Source organism: Atheta coriaria, unplaced genomic scaffold (genome assembly GCF_025399875.1).
Source record: "Atheta coriaria isolate IRGN ID8LTWV9N9 unplaced genomic scaffold, Caltech_Dcor_3.1 hic_scaffold_6_pilon, whole genome shotgun sequence".
Lineage (NCBI taxonomy): Eukaryota > Metazoa > Arthropoda > Insecta > Coleoptera > Staphylinidae > Dalotia > Dalotia coriaria.
In genome coordinates, this window is record NW_027045448.1 from 5,181,127 (window position 1) to 5,204,733 (window position 23,607).

Below are 23,607 nucleotides of genomic sequence, written 5' to 3' on the forward strand. Positions count from 1 at the left end.
ATATCGCATCGTTAGACTTAATTGCTGTCATAAATCGTACCAATTAGACAGCGTTTGCATAAGTTGTTATCAAATAAGTTTGTTTTGTGTTTCTTCTAGGCACAAAGTTCCCATTCATAATGAAGCTGTGCTTCTCGTCGTCGCGCAGTATGTCCATACGAAATGGCGAGAACAATTCCAATGGCTCGACTGACAGACGCATGGAACAGGACCAGTAAGACATGAACCAGTAAACTACAGCTACATTAATTCTCCATCTTTTCGTTTTAATTCTCTTTAACAAAAATCTGCGACACGTGAATGAGAAATGTTGAATTTTGTTGACGTTTGCGCCATAATGTAAAAGTCGGATGATAAAATAACGCGAACCCCAATCGGAACTACAGAAGAAACAAATTGAAAATGAATTACATATCTTCATACATCACAACATATTACTACTACTGAATCATATTTATCGTCGAGAGGAAAATAGAGATTTATTTATTTAAAATTTAGTAGCACGATATAAATAATTGATATATAATTTTTATCTCATCTTAAATTTTAGTTCGATGTGTAAACAATTCTTTGTTATTGTAGTGTTTAGTATACGGAAGAAAAGCAAAATATTCCGGTGTTGTTAAGTTGTGAATTAATGTTCATCAGGCAAACTGTCTCTCTGTCTCTGCGTGTTTAGTTTGAACTTTGAAATTAGCTAAAGCGAGGAGTGACGAACGTCTCATAGTATTAAAATCAAGAATGAAAGCATGCGGTCGATAAAATATTCCAGGCAGGCGAAGTTTTGACGCAAATCTAGGACATCACCTTTGCGAGTGCAATAAACATTTTTAGCTACACTCCACACAGTGCACATGTTTGCCGCCGAATTCCTGGAGTATTTTGACCGAGAACAAGCTTCTACGGAGAGAGGTAACAAGATAAAATAATACTACAAACAAATGCAGACGATGAAAAAACACCCAACCGAAAGTTACACACTTATCGCAAAATTTTGAAGAAGTTAGACAAATAGTACGTAATACATATCGCTAATGATTATAATTAATTACATATTTAATTACGGTATTGAATGACAAACAAGACATTTTTGACTAGGTAGGGTTTATCTAACGGTAACATTTAACAAAACAACATTGCAACGAGTTTTATTAGAATTATTTATTTGTATAGCTTTAGCGTTTACTATTTATAATGAGCGTGGAGGATGAAGGCAAACATTGATATCGGCATAATGTTTTAGTGGCGGTTGACTTGTTTCGCTATCGGAAATATTAGATACTCTCCAGGACTAATATATGAACAGATTCATGTGTGGGAAAAAAGTATAAAAGACAACGCAAATATTAATTTTAATATTACCAAGAATTGATACACGAGAGTATTTTTTATATAAATCTGCTTATTAGGCGTACACGAGATACATACATTAAATAAGTACATTATTTCACACTACCAATTCCCCCTGGTACCAAATAGAGTTTTAATATCTAAAGGTAATATCTAAACTATTAGCGCGCGACGTATTCATTATTATAATATTAATATTCAGCAATTAAATTGCCAAAGGAATGAGATTCGCGGGAATATGGTTGAATTCACGCCTAAAGGACCCAAATTTTAACAAAAACACATCTTAGAATAACAAATATACTGTTTACTGTTTTTTCGACCAGTTTCATGCCAACCAATATTTAAAAACTAACTAATTAGATGATATTTTTTGAATCTTTAAAGAGTATCATTTCAAACCACAAGTATCAGCAACTTGTAAATATATATCTCAAGTAAATACATCACAATTCAATTTTGCCAACTGTATTTAAATTTTAAAAAGAAATGCAGAATGAAACATATAAAGAGATAAACTACTTAAAGAATTACAAGAGAGATTTATTAATTTATTGATGGATTAAAGGAAATGTGTCAAATTAGTGCAATAATTTAATTATTTAAATAATTAACTTGGAAATTACAGTGATCTCTAGAAGGTTGCGCGAATGTCAAGATTTCTACATACATTTCATGGATTTCCAGCAATGACGAAAGTGGAAATATAAAACATATACATATTCGAAAACATATCAGACAACAAAAGAAGTTTTAATTCGTAAATAATCATTTTAATATCAATTGGCTGAGACGAAATTTGCACTTTTATTCGATATACTTGCTTGATAAATTTTACATCAATACAACATAAACCTACTAAACACTTGCATATAATAACTAAATGTTTTGAGCTAAATGTGCTATCAATTACTATGACGAACGCAAATCGATGGTAAAGTAGGTTTGGGCGATAAAACTAGCTTTCTTCAGTGTTAATTTTAAACTTTCGTCCATAATTATTAAATTAGATGAAACAAGAATGAAGAGCAACCAAAACGTTACCTGCGAAAATTGTATAGGGATTATTTAGGATGTTTTAATGAAGGAGCGAACATAAATTAAAGGTTCATCACTTTTATTAGTTGAATGTCTTCCTACGAGCTTGCGTCTTAATTTAGATTTTAGTGAATAATCTACTGTGTACCTTACAAACGAAAAGAATTGGTAACTGATTTGTTTTCTCTCGTGACTATCTTTTTGACTGTGAACGTATTAATTTGTTGGTAGCTTTCGAGATGACCGCGGAGGAAATTTATTAGATTGAGACGCAAGTAGTTAACTCGATGTCAATAATAGTAGTACTTTCTCTGTCTGTAAACTCTGTAAACTTAAAATTTTCACACATTTACACACCCACAATACAAATTTGCAAACAATGAAACACACTAACAACACTTGGAATAACGTACACACAACACGATCAGAAACACATTGAATTATACAAAAGAAAAAAGCGAACAATATCTTTTAAGACAAATGTGCAATAACAATATTGAAGTTATGCAATGTGCAACTGTGTGTACAAGATGAAGACTTGTTTCTTCACCTCTTCCTTTTCGAATATCGACTATACGTTTTATGTATGTAATATTGAACTCAATGAAATGGAATCTAGAAAATACATATTATGAAAAAAAGACAGTTAAATTTAGGATAGTGTATCATATCATTATAGTATTAAATGAATCAATCTCGAATGTTAGTGCTTAGGTAAGAAAAATTAACGAATAATTAAATTCAACCCGATGAGCGTGGACGAGCAACAAAACGAATACGACGACAAAACAAACGACGTGTCAAACTCTTTCATTCGTTTGCAAGTTATTCCAATCACGCGAGAGGACCAAACACAATCGGGAAATGTAGGAAATATTTATTAAAGTAATTGAAATCGAAATAACATATTAAATAATTAATAGGGTACAACTAATTGGAAGACGAATGAAAGAGTTTGCTGCGTTGTGTGCGCATTGGCGAAACATGTAAGAGTCTCAACAAAATTTAATTATTTAACTAATTTTATATGTTTAGATGGTGATGATTAGGTGATATTTGACAAGTTTTAATGATTTTTTTGTTTGATTTTTTTGTCGGAGGGAAATATTAACGAACCTATTATGTGTTGGTTAGTATTTTAGTATTGTATAGTAATAGATGTCCCGCATGGAGTAAAAAACACTAAATGTAATAGATTCACGAAAAAAGTGCGCTAGTTTCGTATGTTTTATTATTGTAATGTTACGCAAATTGTTTATTTCAACTGTTATTTCGACTTATTTGTAAGAAATTGGTACACACACTCTGGTATATGTGTCGAAGATTGTTCCTTGTTTATTTAAATTAATTAATGATTCGATTGATGCCGTGTGAAAATTGAGCGATGATTTTATTCGACGAATGGTTGAGGATGAACTGAAATAGATAAATGACGACATTGAAAATAACAACAACAACAACAACAACATCAACACAAACCACCGACATTTGTGCATCCATACACAAAGGAATGACAACTTTACATCTACAACATCTTATACCATACCTATTCTAATACATCATTACATATAATATGCTAAAATACATATTAAAATTATTATACTATACATATAAATAATTGTACTTGTCGTAATGGAAAATATGATAATGATAAAAAGAAAACACAAGAAAGAACAACTTAGTTGAGTCAATTATCTGTGCCTCTAGCTGGTGGTAGTATCTTTTTCACACTATGACGTGTTTCAGTTTTTGTTTGAGCAAAGTTTTGTTTTAGTAGAACACATTCTCACACACATTTGCTAACGTTAATTTGGTATTGCGATACTTTTGTTCCTTTAGAGCACCTTATAATTAGTCAATACTAAACTAAGACTTCCGTTGCTTGCCTTGATGTCATCGTTTTTGTTTAGCAGTCGCTGTTTTTGGAATCATACCTGCCTTTTACACTTTTGTACGCTTTCGCTTAAGAGACTTCATTTACTCGAGAAGTTACAGTACCCACAAACTAACAACCCCTCAAGCCCCAAATGAACCAATTCCACTTGAATTTACAGCAACCGCAACAATGTATAACAGCACATCATCAACAACATCAGAACAACATTACCTACATCAACTTATACTTAAACTGTAATTTTTATGATTTTTTAATGCCTCTACTACTGGACCTGAATATCCTGTTGTTTGTCTCTGTGATACTCTGCCGCTTGGAAGCACGAAGCGGCGTTTTATGCATATAAAAGACAAATTGTTACTTATTTATTAATTCGTGTTTAGTTCAGTGTTAGCTATAGGGCGTTAGATATTTGAATATTTAGAAATTTACTGTTTGTTTCCTCTTTTTGACTATTTATTAAGTTTAACTAATTATTATTATTATATCTCTAGAGTATAGATTAGTTATTTATTATATCAATTACGCGATAGATTTTTCAATTAGTTGTAAAACACTCACAGAGACTAAACTCGGATATGAGTACGCCAATCTCGAATGATTCACCATATTTATTTTTCGTCCCAAATCACAATCAAAACAATGAAAACCCAATACAATAAGAAACATCATGTTCTTACACGTTCAAAAATACATCAATATTAATTTCGAATTAACTATACAACATGATTATACTTTACAACCGAAAACAAATCAACAAACTGAACCCACATCTGCATATAAATACAAAACTTAAGACTCATTTCTGTTTAAAAAGAAATTCACGTTTACCGCTTTGGGTTCAAATCGTAACGAAATGGACTAAAACGTGTGTAAAATCTTTGAATCGAAACAACCATCACAACCAACAAGAACGAACAAATATAGACATATTGACTTTTTTAAAGGGTTTAAAAAAGTTTTGAACAAAAGTATATAAACAAACAAAATAAAGTAAAAAAAAACGATACATTATTTTAAATGTATGATGTATTTTCTGAGCTATGTGTATATAAAAAATAATGTAATTATATACAAAAGACGGGTGAATATACCAAACAACAAAAGAACGAAGAATAATGACAAACAATGACAACTTACATTGATGATAACAATTTAATAATAATTCGACAAGTATTATATATAAATAATTACTAAACAAAAAAGAAAACGCGTAATGATATGCCAAATCGCTAGTAATTTGTATTCGTAACCAGATTTATTGTTGTTGAACGAAACCAAAAAGTACAATTATTATCTTGCCCGAGAGATGGTGGAATCTGTTGTTCGAAAGTCATAGGCGACAAAAATGCATCGTGGTTGTGAAGACAAATTAACTAGGCTCAGTATTACTGAAAGTCAATTCGTTTTTTCAAAGTATAATAATTGTTGTATATAAGTTATAATTGATATGGATATATTTCAATTGCTGAAATAATTTAATGATAAATGATTATGATATACATATATGAATTAATAACATAAATATAAATATATATAGAAATATATATAAATATAAGTAAAGTATAAGAATGAGTGAATGAAGAATATAGAAATATGAATGACAACTACGGTGAAAATAATAAACGAGCAAAAATATGTGTTTTTGAACTTGTAAGAATATCCTGCAAACCTTTCAAAATAAATAATGAACTTGAATATTGAATATAAATTGTACACTATGAAGATTGGCTTACGTTTTGAGCCAGCAAATCAAGGATTCAGTAAAAACGTTTGAATATTTATTTCTCTTATATTGTGTTTCTAGGCAAACTCTTTAAACTTGTTCGGTTATTATCATCAAAAATGCAACAGGTAAGTTCAATTTTTTAATTAATATCATTTTACTTTGTGTTCGGGGAACGTAAATAACAATTTCCCTTGAAACAAAAATGTGACCAATATTTTATGTTAATTCTACGTTTAAATCAAAATTATAAAGTATTGAATAGTTTATTCTGAAGTGACATGTATAAAATAAAATCGGCGTGATCTTGAACGCTAGCATTGTTTATGTATTTTCGTGTTTTAACACACTACGTCACACCACCCCGCGCCGCAATCGGCTTGCGTTCCTGCATCGCTGCAAAATTATCAGTCGGGTCGCCACGTTTGCTGCAGCTGCATCTCCGTTGAAATACCGAAACTTAACTTAAATTTAAACTGAAACTTTGTGGAATAGTGCTGGACGAACATCGTTACACAACATCATCAGGAGTAAGTTTCGTTTATTACTTTGCTTAATTGTTAAAATCATTATACTGAAGAATTAAAGATAAAAGAAGATAAGATAAGGGACCACGCGGTATTGGTTGAGAATTTGTTAATTATTGAAAAGTAGTTATTACATTAGAAACAATTGCGTTTGTTTATTTTATCGGCTAAAAGATTACAGGAATTTGTAATTGGATTGTAGTGGATTCAGTATTTAACGCCGCCGAATATTTTAGTTTTACATATTAATATGCTGGCATTTTTGTATGTATGTGTGTGAGGTGAGTGGCGTGATTGCAAGATTGGTGCGCGCGTCGTCTTTTGCGCGGTCACGTTATCAGTTGTTTGTTTACTTTATACCTCTTGCAATCGGCGCGTTTCTGGAATTCGGTTTAGAACTCAAAACACTATTCGCGTGTTTTTAATTTTATACATTTTAAATATTCAATTGTTTTTGGTATTTTTCTATACTGATTATTCTTTCCGCTTGACTTTCAGATATCTTCAAATTTTATATTATCTGGCGTTCGCGTATGTTTTCGGATTCGTGTACTTTAGACTTTAACAACTAATTCGATTTCACCTAAAAGTATTAAAATACGAACATATCGATTAATTGAAAATCCGTGTGCGGGACGCTATGCATTCTATGTATTTCAATTTCAAACGTGAGAGACTTGCGTTCAAATCACCGGATAGATATCCTAGGGGAGTCGTGCCATGTTCCCTTTACACAGTTAGGGAAAGTACGTAATAATTACAAAATTTTGATATATCGAGTGCGTGTCACGAATTAAAATTTCGGAAGTATCGCGTAATTCGCGTATCTCTTCTCGCGAAAGTGCGTGTTAATTACCAACTATTACGAACATTCCAACCCAAAGAAGGATGTCGAGCCCAAATCCACTTCAAGCATCCTACCAGCGTTTGGACACAAGTTCGGATTAAATATCGACGCGTCCTCCTGAGAAACTGACGAAACATCCCAGTTTCTAGGAGCCGGGTGTAAGGTAGGTGTGGTGATGACCTGAACCGGAGGGTAGTCACGAGTGCCCCTGACTGGCGGATGCGCAAAGCATTTTGCTGCCTATGCGACAGCCGAAGGGGAGGATCTCTTGCGGCTAGGTCCTTGGTCCAGGGATAGTCCACCCAGCATTGCTAGAATCGCCGGATGTCTTTAAGTAGTGAGTACACCTGACACCAAACTGGATGTCTTGTATTTATACGCGGACATTTATGAGCTAGTATTCAAGTAATTCGTGAAATTAACAAAACAATTAAGTAGATTAGATTAGAATAATCAGTCAAAAAATAAATAAAAGTTGAAAAGTGTAAGTCAATTTTAGTTCTCCTAGGTTAATATATCAATATGTAATGCAAAATTAATTTATTTATGATTTACATTTCACCTGTAGTAACAAATTATACATTAGCATCTTCACCGATATTAGTACATATTCGTAGTTATACGGAGGCTAGTAGGTTGTCATATTTTATATATTGATTAACTCATTTATAAAATGTACTTGCTACAAATAGTATTTAGATGTTTAAAATGTGATCTGTACATATATAGAGATTTACAAAATTTGCAAGAATTGCTTCACAAAAGTCAATCTCGTAATTGTTTAGAATCTGTAACGCTGATTTTAATTGCATCTGCTTGCTGTGCGTAATTTATACAAGTATCGGTTTGTTTGTTTCGCCATCCTTAGCTACCTATCTATTTATATAATGTAAGGTCATGAATATATCTATTTCGTAGATAACCTAATTTCTCACCTAGAAATTTAACTTAGCGTATTCGATATCCTTCACCCGCTTCAATACTAGTTCAGTACAAAATATAGGTGTATGTGATTATATTTAGTAATTATAAATTCAACAATATTTAAACTATAGAAATGCTCTAGGAAGATATGTTTGATTTTGGTTCTCAAATTGTTTATAACATAACATAACTAATTTAAGTTGCCTACAAAAAGTATCTCTTGATTAATTTCCGTATAGGTGTTTTTTTGTATTGGTGGCCAATCAAACTTTCACTCCGAACAATCTTGTACAACTAACGATATACTCCTGGCCATTTTTTGCTGGCCGTTTAGTCCTCAGGAGCGGCCCTTTTCGACGTCTCGTTTTTGACTGCCTTCTTTACTACGACTGCCCGCTGCTTCTTTTTCTTGTTGCGCCTCCATTCTCTTTTCGAGGATTTTAATTTTCCGATATTTTTCTATTTAACAAACATTAATTTCAATTAATTGTCTTAAGATGAGTTTTCTTGAAATTACTTACTGGCAACTTTGATCATTATGACTCCCCACCATATTGACCAGCCCCATCCGACGAGACAAAACAAAACCGTAAATAATTGCCCAGCGCCGATAAATACGTTGATTATAAATGATCCCACTCTTGATTTGGGATCATCTCTTTGTGAAAAGCGTGGTTTACCCATGCACAAACAAAACAATCCACTGAAAACCGTTCCTGAACAAATGAGATTACAAAAATTAGTTACCAACACTTTGTACTACAAATTGAGAGTTATTGAACTGTACCTGTTCCGGGTGCAAAAATGTTGAAGAATAAACAAAAGTATGCCAACGCGATAGGCAAAACCGGAATGGCCGCCTTCATTGTTGAGGTGTATTCAACCAGGCTGCTATCCAGTTTGTTCTTAGGATCCTGAAAAAGTTAATAGATGGCGTTATCGCTAATGTAGGGTAGTAATGTGTTTAAGTGTATGTGTATGCATACTTATTATGCGCCATTTTTATTTGAGTGTATTTTCATTGCGTGCATAATCAACGCGCATTATATGTGGCAAGGTCACGCGTGTGGGCAAATATTGGAAATGTTTTACGTATGTTTCTCGAAGCCCTCAATTACGGAAACTTCTAGAAGGAAATACCTACCTCTTGTGGTATAACCGTTGGTGTTAGACTCTTCTTTTTGGATAGCAGAGAAGCTCGACGAGATGCTGCGTCGTCAATTTTTGGAGCTGCTGGTGTTTTTCTGCAGCAACGACATCCCGCACATCCACAGCCACAACAAAATAGGAATTTGAAGAAGTTCTTACATCGGTCCCTGTTTACACAAAATTTTATTTACTATTTGTAGTCAATTAGGTGGTGTAGGTTTTATTTACCCTGCTGTTAGTGGGACAGGTGCGCTTAGAATACTATCCCTTCTTTCAGTCCATTTCTCTTTCTTCTTGCCTAACCCACAGCAACCCGTTGTGGAGTCACCAACTTTATTGCTTCTCCTGCAACTGCAGCACTTCAATTTGTCCATGAAGGACTTCTTAGCACCTTCGACTTCTTCGGCGGAACTGATGATGATTTCCTCCACGTCGTGCAGTTTCTTCTTTTTGAGACATGCAAAACAACCTTGATTTTGTGGTTTATCTTGGGTTGGGTCCGCTTTGTCTGATTTTTTGCAACAAGCGCAGCACATTTTTTGTTTGAATTTGTGCATGAAACGACCGCACCTTGATGTTGGGACCTCTTCTGCTGGTGGCTCCTCTTCTCTGGGATGTGGCGGGGCCCTAAAAATTAAATTTATTGTACTAACAGTTAATGGCAACACTTTTAGCAACAATATTTTTAATTTTTAATTGAATAATGTTTAGTTTTTGGTACGTTACCCATTTTCAATCATGCGATTGTAATTTGGTGCCTCGTTGTCCTCCGACAAGGGCGTAACGTAAATAAAAGTCATTTTCTCGTTAACCGTCTTAATTTTCATTGGAGCTAGTGTTCTATTTGCTCCTCAACGATTGAAAACTATTTGTTTGGTTCACTGATTTGATTATAGTGCACTGAAGTTTACGCTTGTCGCAGCAATGGCGAGCGGCGACCACCTTAACGTCGCACTGTGTGAGCGTTCTTTATTTGACGATGGTGCCGCGCGTTGTAAGGTGTTCTTAGCATCGACTTTGTATGTTGCCACCTTCTTTGCCACACACTAATGTATGTATATGTGTAGAGGGAGCGTGGAGGGCTTTGCGTTCCATATACCCATGAAAGTTAATGAAAAAAGATTTATTCCAAAGTTACCATCAGTGTGGAGTGGCCAGAGGCGTAGCAACAAAATCGATATTAACCACGTATTTTAAGTTTGCGACTTGTGAAAATTAAATTTATTAAACTGATGACAAATGACGATTCAATGAGCAGGTGCACTTTGAACTTTGCTGCGGTGCAATTAATCTATCTCGGTGACAGTTTTCGCTGGTGAATCATGCAGAAATTCGCGAATATTGTTGATGACTCTGGTGGTCGGAAACGTGCGCCGCCACTGACTAATGACCGCACGCCATATTCCACTCGCTAGACCGGACCGTGCGGGCCGATGTGTGTTGACTGTGTGGCCCCCGCACGCGAGGAACCACCCCTGAAAGCCCCTACCTCTTGACCCCTCCACCGCCACCCTGAATACATTAGATTTTGCATTCCTGCAAACCTAGAGTCAACTCTTGGGTCATTCTTATACGCCAGTATAAGGGGGTTGCTCTACCGGCTTCGATTTGTTTTCCTTTACTTTTCCTTCTCCTTGCGGACGCTTGTTCCTTTTTGGCACCTTGCTAGACGCGTCTACCCCCACTTTTATCCGACGTTTGGTCAACATTTATTTCGTTTATGCTTGAAACACTTGGAATAGTTAAAGGCACGTAATGGGCCAGTTTTGTTGAGGCGGGTGCATGTGTGGCGGGTATCATGGTGCGCGATAGAAAGTTGGACTCGACCGATATTTTTTAAGTAATTGTGTCAGGGTTACAAAATGACCGTTTTGGCGCCGTTATTTTTACACTTTTTCTTTTTGGGTTAAACTTGATCTAGAAGTTGGCCAAATATTTTTATCTACAACTTTTATTTTCATATTAACACCTTGCAGGCATTCCGGAAATTTCATTTTCAACCCCCTATGCAATGCATAAATTTCGTATAATTTTCATAATTGCTGCACCCTAGCAAACTTTTCGGAAAAGTGAAGCAAAGCATTTTACGCATATTAGGTTTTCAAGGATGATACTATAATTATGGGGTTCCATTAAACTTTCGCTTCATTTTGAAAGCTTTCAATCCTGCTGAAAATGCTATTAACTATATTACTTCTGCAACGCTGATTAAAATTACAGTTCGCCCTGGTTATACGAGTATAATCCAACCGGAGCAACAAAAAACTAAGTTTTCCCTTTCATCATATTTCCAACAACACTTTTCGAACATTGTTAACGCGATCCATTCGAAATATCAGTTTAGCAAAGTTTAACTTTACATTAACTCATTTAACAGTTGATAACTGCAGCCGGGAATTGACTAATGAGGCTATAAATAAAACGCAGACTTGTTGTTGCTTTTAAATTTGTGCAAATTGCGAACAACTCACGAAGAGCAAATTTCCTCACTTCATTGATTTTCTATTTTGCTCTGTTTTTTTTTCTCTGCCATCATGAGCGTATAATTGTTTTCTGACGGTATCCACCGTCTATTTTTATGCTTTCATTACTGCATAGTTGAGGTTAGAAATACATGAGTTAATTATATTACAATTAAAACGCACTGTATGTATGTTTGACAACATCTGCACATGGAGTTCCGATCGATATATTTTTGCCCTTTTTTCTTACCACCTCTTGGCTCGTACTTTGGCATGTGCAAGCCGTGTACTTTGCATAAAACAATTACGACTTGTGTGCGTGCTTCGTATGTACGCAAAGAGAAGAACTTTGACTTGATGACTACGAAAACAAAATTGTTTGTTTTATGAAATATATATTTCATCAAAAAACGAAATAAAACAAAAACTGAGTGCTTTAAAATATGCATCTTTTCTTATCACTGATTGAAATCTCCAAATACAATCTGATTGAGTGATACATGAAATATTACTTCATTGTTTTGCAGTTTATTGTTGTTCAAAGTACAGTCCACCCAGCTCACCTACTTTCGATCACAACGTCGTAAAACCACCGGTAGCAATATCTAATTGTGTTTCACGTCACAGCGTGCGCCCGGTGGAAATGTAAAAATAAGCGCGCGATTCGAATTGCGGTCAAAATCGTGTTGGCCACACCACCCCCACACCCTCACACCCAGCAGCTCGGGTACAAGTCCGTGGTTGTACCCATATAGCAATAGCATTTTTAGCATTTCCACACCACTTGACCAATACAAATTTCATATCTTTGTCCCTCTTAACAGTCGGTCGATTAACCCAAATAATGCGTGCCTAAATATAACAACCCCTTAAGAAATTTTTGACTTAGCACTGGCGCAATATTTTGACTCATGTATAGGTGTATGTTTGTCGAGTGTTCCAGTTATAACCGCTTGACTAATTAAACACAGATTTAAGTGGGAAACGATTAATCCTTGAACTTTTCGCTGCGGGTTCATAAATTGGGCACACTAAATATATGTGATTATACGTTTGTAACTTACCCTGCACCTTGAGCTGTACCATTGGTGGCGTTTGGTGGAAACCGCACATTACCACTCTGCACCTCCATGTTCTGACCCTTCTCCTGCACCATGATTTTAATCGGCTGAACCTCTTGGTGCAATACAGTCCCACTGTTCTCATAGTGCACACGCGCGCCGAAACTATCATCCGGCGATATCAGTTTATTAATGTTATTCTTCGCCACGTGTGGCCCGCCCACGCCACCATTGCTATTGACAACTAACGTACTACTATTTACACTTTGGCCATTGTTTCCTATCGTCACGTGCGTGACGCCGCCCGCCGTCACCGCCGACGTGGTCGTGGTTGTGGTTGTCTCCACGCTCGGCAGCGTCCTCGTTTGGCTCTGCTGCGGCGGCGGTTCACTCGATAGCGATATAATCGCCGTGGCCGCCGGCGACAACTTCGACATATTATGATCCTTGAGCAGCGTCTCCGCATCTAGAACAGTATCGTTCATTCTTTCTATTGCGCTCGTGACGCTTTTAGCACTCAGCACCCTACCTTCGTCCATGTACATTGGCGTTTCTTTGATGGGCTTTGTCAGAATATTCGTCGCGGAAGCACTGGTTTTCAGGGGTGTATCGATTGTCGCCTCAATTTTCAACGGTTTCGTTACTGTGTCAGTTGTGGTGGACAACACTGTCGCCGGTGGGAGCATCTCTGTGATTTTTGGTAAAGGTTCAACCTTTTTAGTTGGTGATGAGGATGATCCATTGGTTGTACTGCTGGATGAATCACTATCTGTTGCTTTTTTAGTTAAACTGCGTGTGCTGGGTGTTTTCTTTAGAAACTTCTTCTCGGGGGACTTTGCTGCATCACCATTTGTATTATTATTATTACTATTGTTATTAGAGTTGGTTGTAGCACTAGTTTTATTACTATTTCCATTAACAGTGGAACTACTATTGTTATTATTATTGTTTTTATTTGTGTTATTATTGTTGGCGGATTTTTTTGCAAAACTTGATGATTTAGAAACACTAGTTATACTCTCAGTCCTGTTTAGTTTAGAATTGCTGCTTGATTTGCTGCGGTTTTTATCGGATGGTTTCAATCTATTGGTACTGTGATTATTGCTCGTTGATGAATGTGAACTAGCGTTAGTATTAGGCACTTTCGTTTTCGATTTGGCATTAAAACTGTTGACCTTCGCCTGAACGTTGCGATAGTTTTTCGTGGGGATCTTCGTTGGTGAAATTGGCGGTTTACCCGAAGGTGACGCCTCTCTGCTTTGATTTCTCGATGCATTTCTCGACGCATTCCTCGAAGTTGCTTGTGAACCTACACGGCTGCGACTTCGTGAGAGGCCCGCATTGCTTGCACTCAAATGTTTGTTGTTGAGGTTGGTAGCACTACCGTGATGTGATGACTTGTCGTTATCAGGCGAATGTTTGCGGCTCGAGGGTGAACTTCTAGACATGGGTATGCGTGAAGGGGAAGACTGACTCTTCGAATCTGTGCTGGGTTCCGGGGAACTGCCGATGATTGGTGAGAGACGTGAGAATGATGAGTTCCTCGAGTATATCCCACCAGGACGACGGTTTCCGGGTGCGGTTGGTGGTTTGTTAGAAACTCGCGGTCCAATGTTGTTCAAACTTCTACTCAACTGTGGTTTGAGCAGACTATTCCTTCGTTGGTGTTTTGGTGATGAATCACTACTTTCTTCAGTGCTGAGCATTGTAGAACTGTTGTGACGTTTCAGCTGCGGTATATTGGACCTTTTCCTACTGCTAGCATTGTTGTTGTTTTGCTGGTAAGATAATCGATTGTCTTCTGGAGGTGGAGGTGGTGATCCAGCTGGGGACGCATGCCGCGATCCGGTGGGATTGAATCCGCGACCACGGAATGGGCTGACGCGACCGGAAGTCGGCGATGGGCTTCGGGATGGTTCATAATTGGCGGGCTCCGCGATGATTGAAAATGATTGGTTTTTATTTCTTCTAACATTTGCATTTGGACTTAATCTGTTGAAACAAACAAAAGAAACGAAATATTTTTTAGAATCAATTTTACAAAATGCATTTATAAATACCTAAATTGTTGTGGTGCTGGTGGTGGATCCGGTGGTGATCCATTCTCCTCGGGGGATAGGACAGTAAATGCACCAGGTGACAGATATCGCAGATTGAGTTCATCTTCAAACGTCCTTCCTGGTCTATTATAACCACCGGGTCTACCGTCCGGCGCGCGCATATCGTACATTTGCACAAGCCTTATTTGAAATTTGCGAATTTATCACGACATTAGGTTTTTACGCGAGAAATAATATGACAAAAATTAATGTTTAAGTTCTTCGTGCAGTGGAGAAATAATCAAAACGTAAAAAAAATCAACGCAACTCAAAGCGCGCATTATTCAATACAATTCAGCGTCATTTTTGTTAAGGTACATGTGTTATATTTAGTACGAGGCGAGTGTTTGTTTTCTTGTCGGCGGTTTTCATTCCGATTGCAAAGAACGCTGCTGCACATCAAACCCTTTTGTTATGCAATCAGTTATTGACGACCTAAAAATAAATATTGTGGTGAGTAAAATTAAAGTAAAGGTTAGCGCACGGTGGTTTCATATTTTTATGTTTATGATAGCATATTTAGATATTACACTCCTTGGTACCCTTGAATGTTTTTATACGTTATCGACTTATTTTTAAAGGGGGCGTGGCTAGTCATATACATCTTAAATAAATTTTCCACTTTGTTCACTTTAAGCAGCTTAAATTACTTCAAAAAACTTCAACAACTTAAATATAGATTAATTAGTGTCGAAATTTGCATGATAATCATCTAAGCAAACTTAGTTAGTTTCTAAACGTTTGTAAAAATTGCCTAAAAAGCGTATTTCCTATATAAATGTGCAAAAACTGTATTTTCTGGTTAGTTTTGTCATTTTATTGTAATTTTAAGTCATTTCCGAAACATTTTACTTGCAAACAATGAGTTGCATCATCAGACGTTTCTTTACAACTACTATTATGTATAAGAACATTCATGAAGTAACAACAAACAAGGAAATACGTTTAAATTGTTTTACAAAGACAATAACAATTCATTGATGATGATAAAACATCCGATTTTATCTCTTTGTTAAGTCGAAATCTTGAAACAAAAAAAATGAGTCATACATGTATATGCTTATGCCTTTTTTCTTATCTTTCCTAATTTATTTCTTTGTGTGGTAATTTAGCAACTTACGACAAGTAAAATTTGCCCAAACGTTTCGCATATTTTTCCCGGCCATGAACCTATGAAAGACCCTCAGGTTGACCAGTGCGGCCACAACCCTCAACTCGTCCTTGGAATGGCAAAACGGAGCGTTTTATTGGTGTGTCTGGCCCGGGTCGCAATTCGGTCTTGAATTAATTAGAACGCTTAGATTGCGTTCATTATGTCGTCCACTCACGGAGCGTTTAAACAATTTCGTTTCGTTTCTTTTCTTCGTGGTCACCAAAACGTGAACGGACACGCCGGCACAATGATACGCAGACATAATATCAAATCAAAAACAACGAAATTGTAATCAAAGTGAAATTCGCAATTAGCAAAGCAACTCAACGTCGTGTCGAGTGCTTGTACGCTTGTACACTTCGTGATTGAGTTGAATCTAATTTTATTCATAATCACTTTTACAGCGCTCCTCTCTTCATAATGAGCGAGCACGACGGTTTCCACTTTCTGGATATGAATTCAATGTCGATTAAATAGAGTATGAGTTATGTACTTTCAATTACAATTTCTCATTACAAAAAAAAATTCTGAATTTTTGTTTGTTTCAAGTAGGTTGGTCGCACCTCGTTATTGAATGATTTATCTTGTCTTGTCTTTTCGCATCGAGTATGCTAATCAGTGCAACATGTTGATGGCACTAAACTGAATATGTCGTGCGTGTCTATAAATGATTTTCCGCTAGCACGATGTGCATTGTACCTACATTGAAGCTTATTTAGTGTTACAATTACAATCTAAGGCCGAGATGATTTATTTCTTTTGCTTTGCCTGCCCGCTTTTTAGTTGCTTATCTACCGTTCGCATTTTCTCCGGCGCGAAATGTGCCAACTTTGGTCTTTCATGTCTTTGTGCGTCTTGGAGCGGCATTCGTAACGGTTCGAAATTATGACTTTCTTTGCAATTATAAATGGCACATCCCGCTGCATATTGACCGTGCCAGTTCTTACATTAATTAACTTAATATGTTCAAAATAAGAAAAGAACAAAACGGCTTGAAAGTAAAGCAAATTAAAACGAAATGATACACAAACTGGAATAACAGAAGATAATAACCCAAAAAGAAAGACTTCTAGTAGTAAAAGAGAGTATAATAAAGTGTACGAGTATGTTTAGAACGATTAATAATTGCAATAGTTATGAGTTATTGCGAAGTACTCTCGGAAAATGCAGCTGAGCATAGAGAAAAACCGCAACGACCACGAGGTATACTTAAAGATAACGAGTAGTTGGTTGTTAGTTACCGAATCGTAAATACATTGTTACAAATGCAGCAGGTATTGTTTAGATTGTAAATCAGAACCGTATCTATTCAAAAAAGATAACGTTTACAATTAATCTTCTTTAAACAATATAGTTTTTAGTTCAGCTACATTTTAAGTAAAAGTAATTTCTTTTGAGCAGTTATTAATGATTTACTGTGTAATGCACCAGTTCTGTAAAACATATTTTGTTTAAAATTTCTCATTCATATAAATCAAGATAATATTGATTAAAAAATGTATTATCATTAATCAAGTTAAGAAAATATGCAAATATTAAATTGATTATAGGCTATAGATACGTGTTTATTAATTGCATAGCGTCCATTACACGATTATATTGATTAAAATAGGTAATAGTATGTATATTTAATCAATAAGCATGAAAAATGTTAAATAGATTTCAAATATTTATGAAATATTAGTTTTTGAAGAGAAAATCATGATGTTTCTTTGAATTAACAAACTTTTATTGCATTATATCAAAAATATGTTATTTAATTTGTTGTTTTGGTTAGTTTAATATCACCAGTAAGCTTAACTAGAGATAAAACTTGATAAATGTCGTAAGTAGTAACCTTAAAAGCACTTATTGGCTTTTAAATTCCAAAATTTAATTTTTATTCGCTATCCTACAAATGGCAATAGATAAATTAACCAAAATGAAAATTATGATTGCCATGTTAACCTATTCTCTAGCACATGTCGCTACTACAAAATATTAGGTTAAGTATGATTTTTAAGTCCAATACTGAATAACCAATGCGTAAATCTTGACATGCTCCATATACGCGGCGTTTGCGTTTACGATACGCACATACTGCGTAAAGAAATATGATCATAACGCAGTAATGTGGATTGTGGCTACGTTTCGATGATTCCAAAAAGCCTACGCTGTGCATTATCTTGAGCTCATTAGCGTAACAGTCCGTCAGTTGACTAGCACACGTTTAATTTCGCATGTAGCGCGCGTTTTACGCCGCCATTATGCTCGCAATTAGTCTGCGTTCATCAGGCGCAGTTTTCTTTTCTTTCTCTTTAATTTATTTATTGTTGATATCAACGCGAGCGCATCCCAGCTAATTGCCGGCGAGTTTCTCAGTTTCTCTGCGCGGTTAAACGGTGAATCAAATTTGTGCGGCATAATCGTCGCATTAATAATGCAGATTTCATGCTGGTTTATAATTTTATTTAATGCACTTAACTGTTAATTTCATTCTTCAATTATCCCAGCAGTTAAATCAGTTGCATCTGTTGTTAGTGAGTACTTATTGACTTTAATAATACTTTTTGTGAAATTATATTTTACTTTAAGCTATTGTTGAAATTTCATGGAATAATATGATTTAGTTTGCTGGGAAGAAAGTAAAGTGCTGTGCTGTGACCATTGGGCAACGGTTGGGTTGCTCATTCAATAAAACGAGCGCGCAAACGAAGCACGTTGCATAAATTAGGCAAAAAATCGATGCGCGATGTGTTCAAAACTATTTCCACCAACGTCTTCTCAGTTATTTTTGAAATTGAGGCATTGAGCGATGAGGTAGATACCTACTTACCTACAAACTTTCCGTAACTTGTTTTCATAACAATTAAAATTAAATTTTAATTTTTTTAACTTTAAATTTATAGCGTGTTTATAGAAATTAATAGCAATTAGGTAATAATATTCCTGCTACAACATTTTTAACAATCTAAAATATTTATTAACGTAGTAAAAATATATAAAGTCTGGAACAAAAATAAAATTTGTACCTACAAACAAAATTCTCTATAAAATTATTGCGAATTGTGTGCTGCACAACAGGAATCCATTTTTGAAACTGATTTCCAGATTGTTTTTTATCGTCTCGTAAATTAATCGCGATTATACTCGCATTCAAATATGAAATATAAAATAAACCCGCTTGCGTTTTCAGTTTTCATGCGTTACGGTTTTCTTTCGTTTGCAACGTTTCTTTTTCCTACAAAGCGTTAACGAAAGTTAACATATTCTATAATATCAAATATAATAAAAGATATTTTAACATCAAGCAGAAACAAATCGAGCAAACGCTTTATTCTGTTAATTTTCATACTTATAAAGTGAAATCTGATAATCCAGGTATTGAATATATTGCTTTGCGTATACTTTTACGGACAAACGCAATTAGAAAAATCGAAACGCATCATAAACCACCACTTAAGCAATTTAAGTGCGGTTAGATGGTGGATTGATGGAATCAATGTGCGGCCAACAGTGAACAAGCAGCAACCACGAACTGAAACATTTCACGTTCATTTGTTTATTCAACTCTTACTTAAACATTTCATCAACACATCGATGTTATAACTAGAATATTGAAATGTTTCTATTAGTAGTTAAGATTGCAAATGAAATTAATTAAATTGATTACCATTTACTCGGTGTTGTAAACGTATAAAAAGTAGTGTAGTAGTAATATATGAATAAGAATACATTTAAAAACAAACACAATAATTTCGTTTGGGGTTATATAAATAACTAGGTGAAATTAGCGGGGAATTGATGTAAATAGAATAAAATAGAAATATTTTGTTGAATAATAAATTATATTAATTATTATTATTTGTAATTTTGTGGTAAAATAAAAGAAATTAGTGTTGCGTACAATTATATTGCATATTATATTTTCTAATGTTTCAAAATTTGCAGGAATTTGCATAAATTCTGGGTTCAGTCAACTTTTCAATATACAAATTTTAGATTTTTGCAATTTACACTTTTAATGTGTTTTTTCAGTGTATAAAATTACATTTCTATGTATTAAAGGACATCAATCTTTATTTTAAGTTAAGAGATAACAAATATCTTGTTTTTGATTTTTCTTTGTAGTTTACATTTCGTAAACAAAGCCTAATTGTTATATTAAAGAACATTTGTACGATTATTTTGCGTAAATATTGCAATATTGCAATTTTTGGTTGTTTTCGTTATTCATTCAGACCTTAACAATATGCAGTACTTTTAATGAACCAAAACAAGTCGATATTTTTGTTTTTGGTGAATATTTGCTCGACAATAATGAAGAAACTTCAAAATTATCAAAAAATGCGCTTTATATTTTAGTTACACTTTTTATCTTTAGCCTAAAGCCCAATCTCCTAACATAAAAGTATTTCTCCAGTTTCCGTTTTATTTCCCACCTTCCAAAATTAGATAAACGCATTTATACATAATTTCCTCTGAGAAAACCCAGTAACACTCTGCACACATAATTTCCAACAAATAAATCAACTAAAACCAAAGATTACGTCTAGTAATCTCTATAAAAGCTTTGAAAAGGCTCCGCGTAGTTCCAACGTTTCAAAATTCACGTACCGTGGTGCTTTAATTTAGGAACGCATCTTATTTTAGTCTTAACCGTCTGTTGATTTTACTCTATTTGCCTCCACTTTACAGTCTTTACGCGCTTTACAGTTCAAGTACCTGCATATATGAAGTAACACAAAGTAGCTCTTTTCAAGCGCGCGTCGTTCAACTGGTAAATATTTGAAAACTGAATTTTATTAACCTAATAAATGCAGTTTACCCAGTTGGAAGATGTTTGTATTATTACGTTTGAGTGGGTTTTATGTTTATAACTACTTTATTTATCAGTTTAATTGGATGATTTAAAATCATTAAACACTTTCAAAATAAATTTGATCTATTTCTGCGCCGTTTATTACGCTTCTTACACATAAATCGCTCCAAATAAATATTATACTTACACAGATTAAAAAGAAAGCATGTTTCCATTGTTGCACAAAAAAATGTAAGCACTTATTGTTATCGACGAAATCTATGACTCGTTTGTGGATCTTTGAATCAACGATGAATCACTTCTTAACCTTTTGATATTTGATGCTTATGCTTGATTCTTATCGAGTAATAGATATAACTCGTGCGCGAAACTTCCACAAAGAATTAAACATTCCACCAGTAAACGTAACTAAACCAAATATGATTGCACTAGATGATTAATTCTTTTTATAACTTTGTTTAATTTGTTTTTAATGTCGGTTTTTAATAATATAAGATAATGTCAGTTCGGGATTGAATGAAATCTTGTCTTGTCAGTTTCATTCATGAATGCAACTCGCGATCAACAGAGCATCCTCGTCGTCGGTGCGATGCATTTATATTTTCGGACGCGTCCCTTTTTTTTTACTCTCTACTCTTCGTCGTTACAAAAAAAGCGCCGCACGACTACGGTGACTGGTGACTTCTTGGCGGCCGGCGAAGAAAGCGCGGCCGCGAGTACGAACGACGCCGGTGGTGGGCAACGTGGTGTGGCGTGTGGTAAGGGGGCGACTGGCGGCGATCTTAGAAGGAAAATCGCCGCGTCCTACTTATGCCACCCCCTCTAGCGTGTTTTCGCGAGCGCGGAGGTGTTTGCCGCCGAGTATATTGCATCGAGAAGGTGCTGCGCGGGTATGGTATACGCGGCTTACCTAACGCTGGTGGTGGCGGTGCTGGTTCTAGCGCTGGTTACCGCCACCACCGTCGCAATATCACATAACGCACTGTATACCAACACCACTTATCAACGGGCAACAATTTTACCAAGCAATCATCATATATCACAAAATTTCGTGAATTTTAATTGGAATATAGAAATTTTTATAGAAAAAAAAAACTTTTGAATAGGATTTTACTGCCTAGGCAGTGAAATGTAGATCATGGGTGCATAGTAGATAATACTTTTACGTTATTTTATTAAAAAATAAAAAGAAAATTTTCATTTCTTTTTTGAATTTTTAAGAATCTTTAGTCCTTAAAACGTTATCCTAAATGTTTTTCTTCATAGTTTTGTCAGCCATTTTGTAACAATAGGTATACCTAAGCCTTTTTTTCAAAAAAAATGTTTATATACTCGTATGTATTGGTTATAAGATATATTTCGGCTTTAGCCTTGGCTCTGATTCTCCGCTCCATTCATTTTCCGTTGGCGTTGGAATGGTTGGAATGGTCGAAAAGCCCATGACGGCCATGGCTGTTCCTGACGCAAGTCAACAAGAGGGCCAAACTAAAAAATAAATTATCCTAACCGGCCGCACTCGTGCCGTCGCCCGCCGACTTAGATTGGTTTTCGGCGTATAATAATACGGCGTCGTTTAAGCTCGTAAATCACCGCGAAAAGCTCTGCCTTGCACACCTTGCTTTATTGTTGTCCTTAATTGCGCCAATAATACTGATCATTATGTGTACACAATAGGCTCAGCACAAAAAAGATTCAATTAACAATTTTTAGGTGTTAACCGCAACTTATTAAACATTGTTAATTTTAAAAGTGGAACACAACTTGCTTCTGAAAATTGGTTTGTAAATTGGTTCCATTCTAATGATTAATTATTAAGTTGATGAGCAAAACATAATTACAAATGAACCTCCGCATTGATATTTTGTAAATAGACTGGCGTCTTCCGCATGAATTGCATTCTGATTGAGTTGAATTAGAATGCGAGAGTAGCACGCAGAAATAAACGAATTAATTCCTTTGTAAATGTTAGTCAGACAATATTCTGGCACGAGTGCAAAACTGTTTTGCTGCGCAACAAATTCGCAGGAAATTATTATCATCAAATGCCCTTTTCAATATTCTTTCTTTAGAATACGTGTCAAATGTGAAATACAGGAAATGTTTGCTAATACTTTTTTGCGAAATGTTGCTTTAGCTACTTGCGATGAAAATTTAATTAATATGTAACGTGTCGCATCTCGCAACTGCTCATTTTATTGACCAACGCCCCTAATTCGCGTGCGCATATTTCCAACTTCTAATCAAATTCGTATTAACACGGCGATTAAAATTTTTGCATCGTCGGTAACAAGTGTTACGACCGCACGAGGCGTAATATTATTAACGCCGCATTCGTATTTAGCAATGTTTTAGTTTACTTCAACTTTCCACCGCATAACGGAGTAAATACATGCTTTGTATACCTTCGGTATGCATTAAACGAAAAGCAATGAGGAATGGCATGGATTTTCGCTCGGCGCTTTTTGCATTTAATTAGAAGATCGTTAAATGAATATTTATGGTGTTGTTGGTAGTCACATTTTGCTCTTGTTGCTTCCAGTTCTTTAGTGGAACAAAGCAGCAATATAAATAGATGT

At 35.3% G+C, this 23,607-nt stretch overlaps 2 protein-coding genes across 5 annotated transcripts in view; one reads left to right on the plus strand and one right to left on the minus strand.

Annotated features, from left to right (window-relative positions):
- sm (heterogeneous nuclear ribonucleoprotein L) overlaps positions 1–5,920 on the plus strand; it is a 63,997-nt gene extending 58,077 nt beyond the window's left edge. For all 3 annotated transcript variants that reach the window (XM_065304428.1, XM_065304426.1, XM_065304427.1), the window contains one exon: positions 100–5,920. In XM_065304428.1, the coding sequence (XP_065160500.1) occupies positions 100–218 (119 nt within the window). In that variant the 3' untranslated portion in view covers positions 219–5,920. The remainder of the gene's footprint in view (positions 1–99) is intronic.
- Positions 5,921–7,907: 1,987 nt separating this feature from the next.
- On the minus strand, positions 7,908–21,414 carry LOC135794269 (probable serine/threonine-protein kinase DDB_G0282963). Of its 2 annotated transcripts, XM_065305475.1 has the most exons (9): positions 21,219–21,414; positions 15,039–15,512; positions 13,508–14,970; positions 12,982–13,444; positions 9,684–10,082; positions 9,451–9,622; positions 9,094–9,220; positions 8,828–9,022; positions 7,908–8,765 (listed from the first exon to the last, which is right to left on the minus strand). In XM_065305475.1, exons 2-9 carry the CDS (start codon positions 15,206–15,208, stop codon positions 8,644–8,646), a joined length of 3,111 nt encoding a protein of 1,036 aa, XP_065161547.1. In that variant the 5' UTR covers positions 15,209–15,512; positions 21,219–21,414; the 3' UTR covers positions 7,908–8,643. The 2 variants fall into 2 exon arrangements, with proteins under 2 accessions (XP_065161547.1, XP_065161546.1); XM_065305474.1 differs by having other exon boundaries at positions 12,982–14,970.
- Between the last annotated feature and the right edge of the window lie 2,193 nt (positions 21,415–23,607).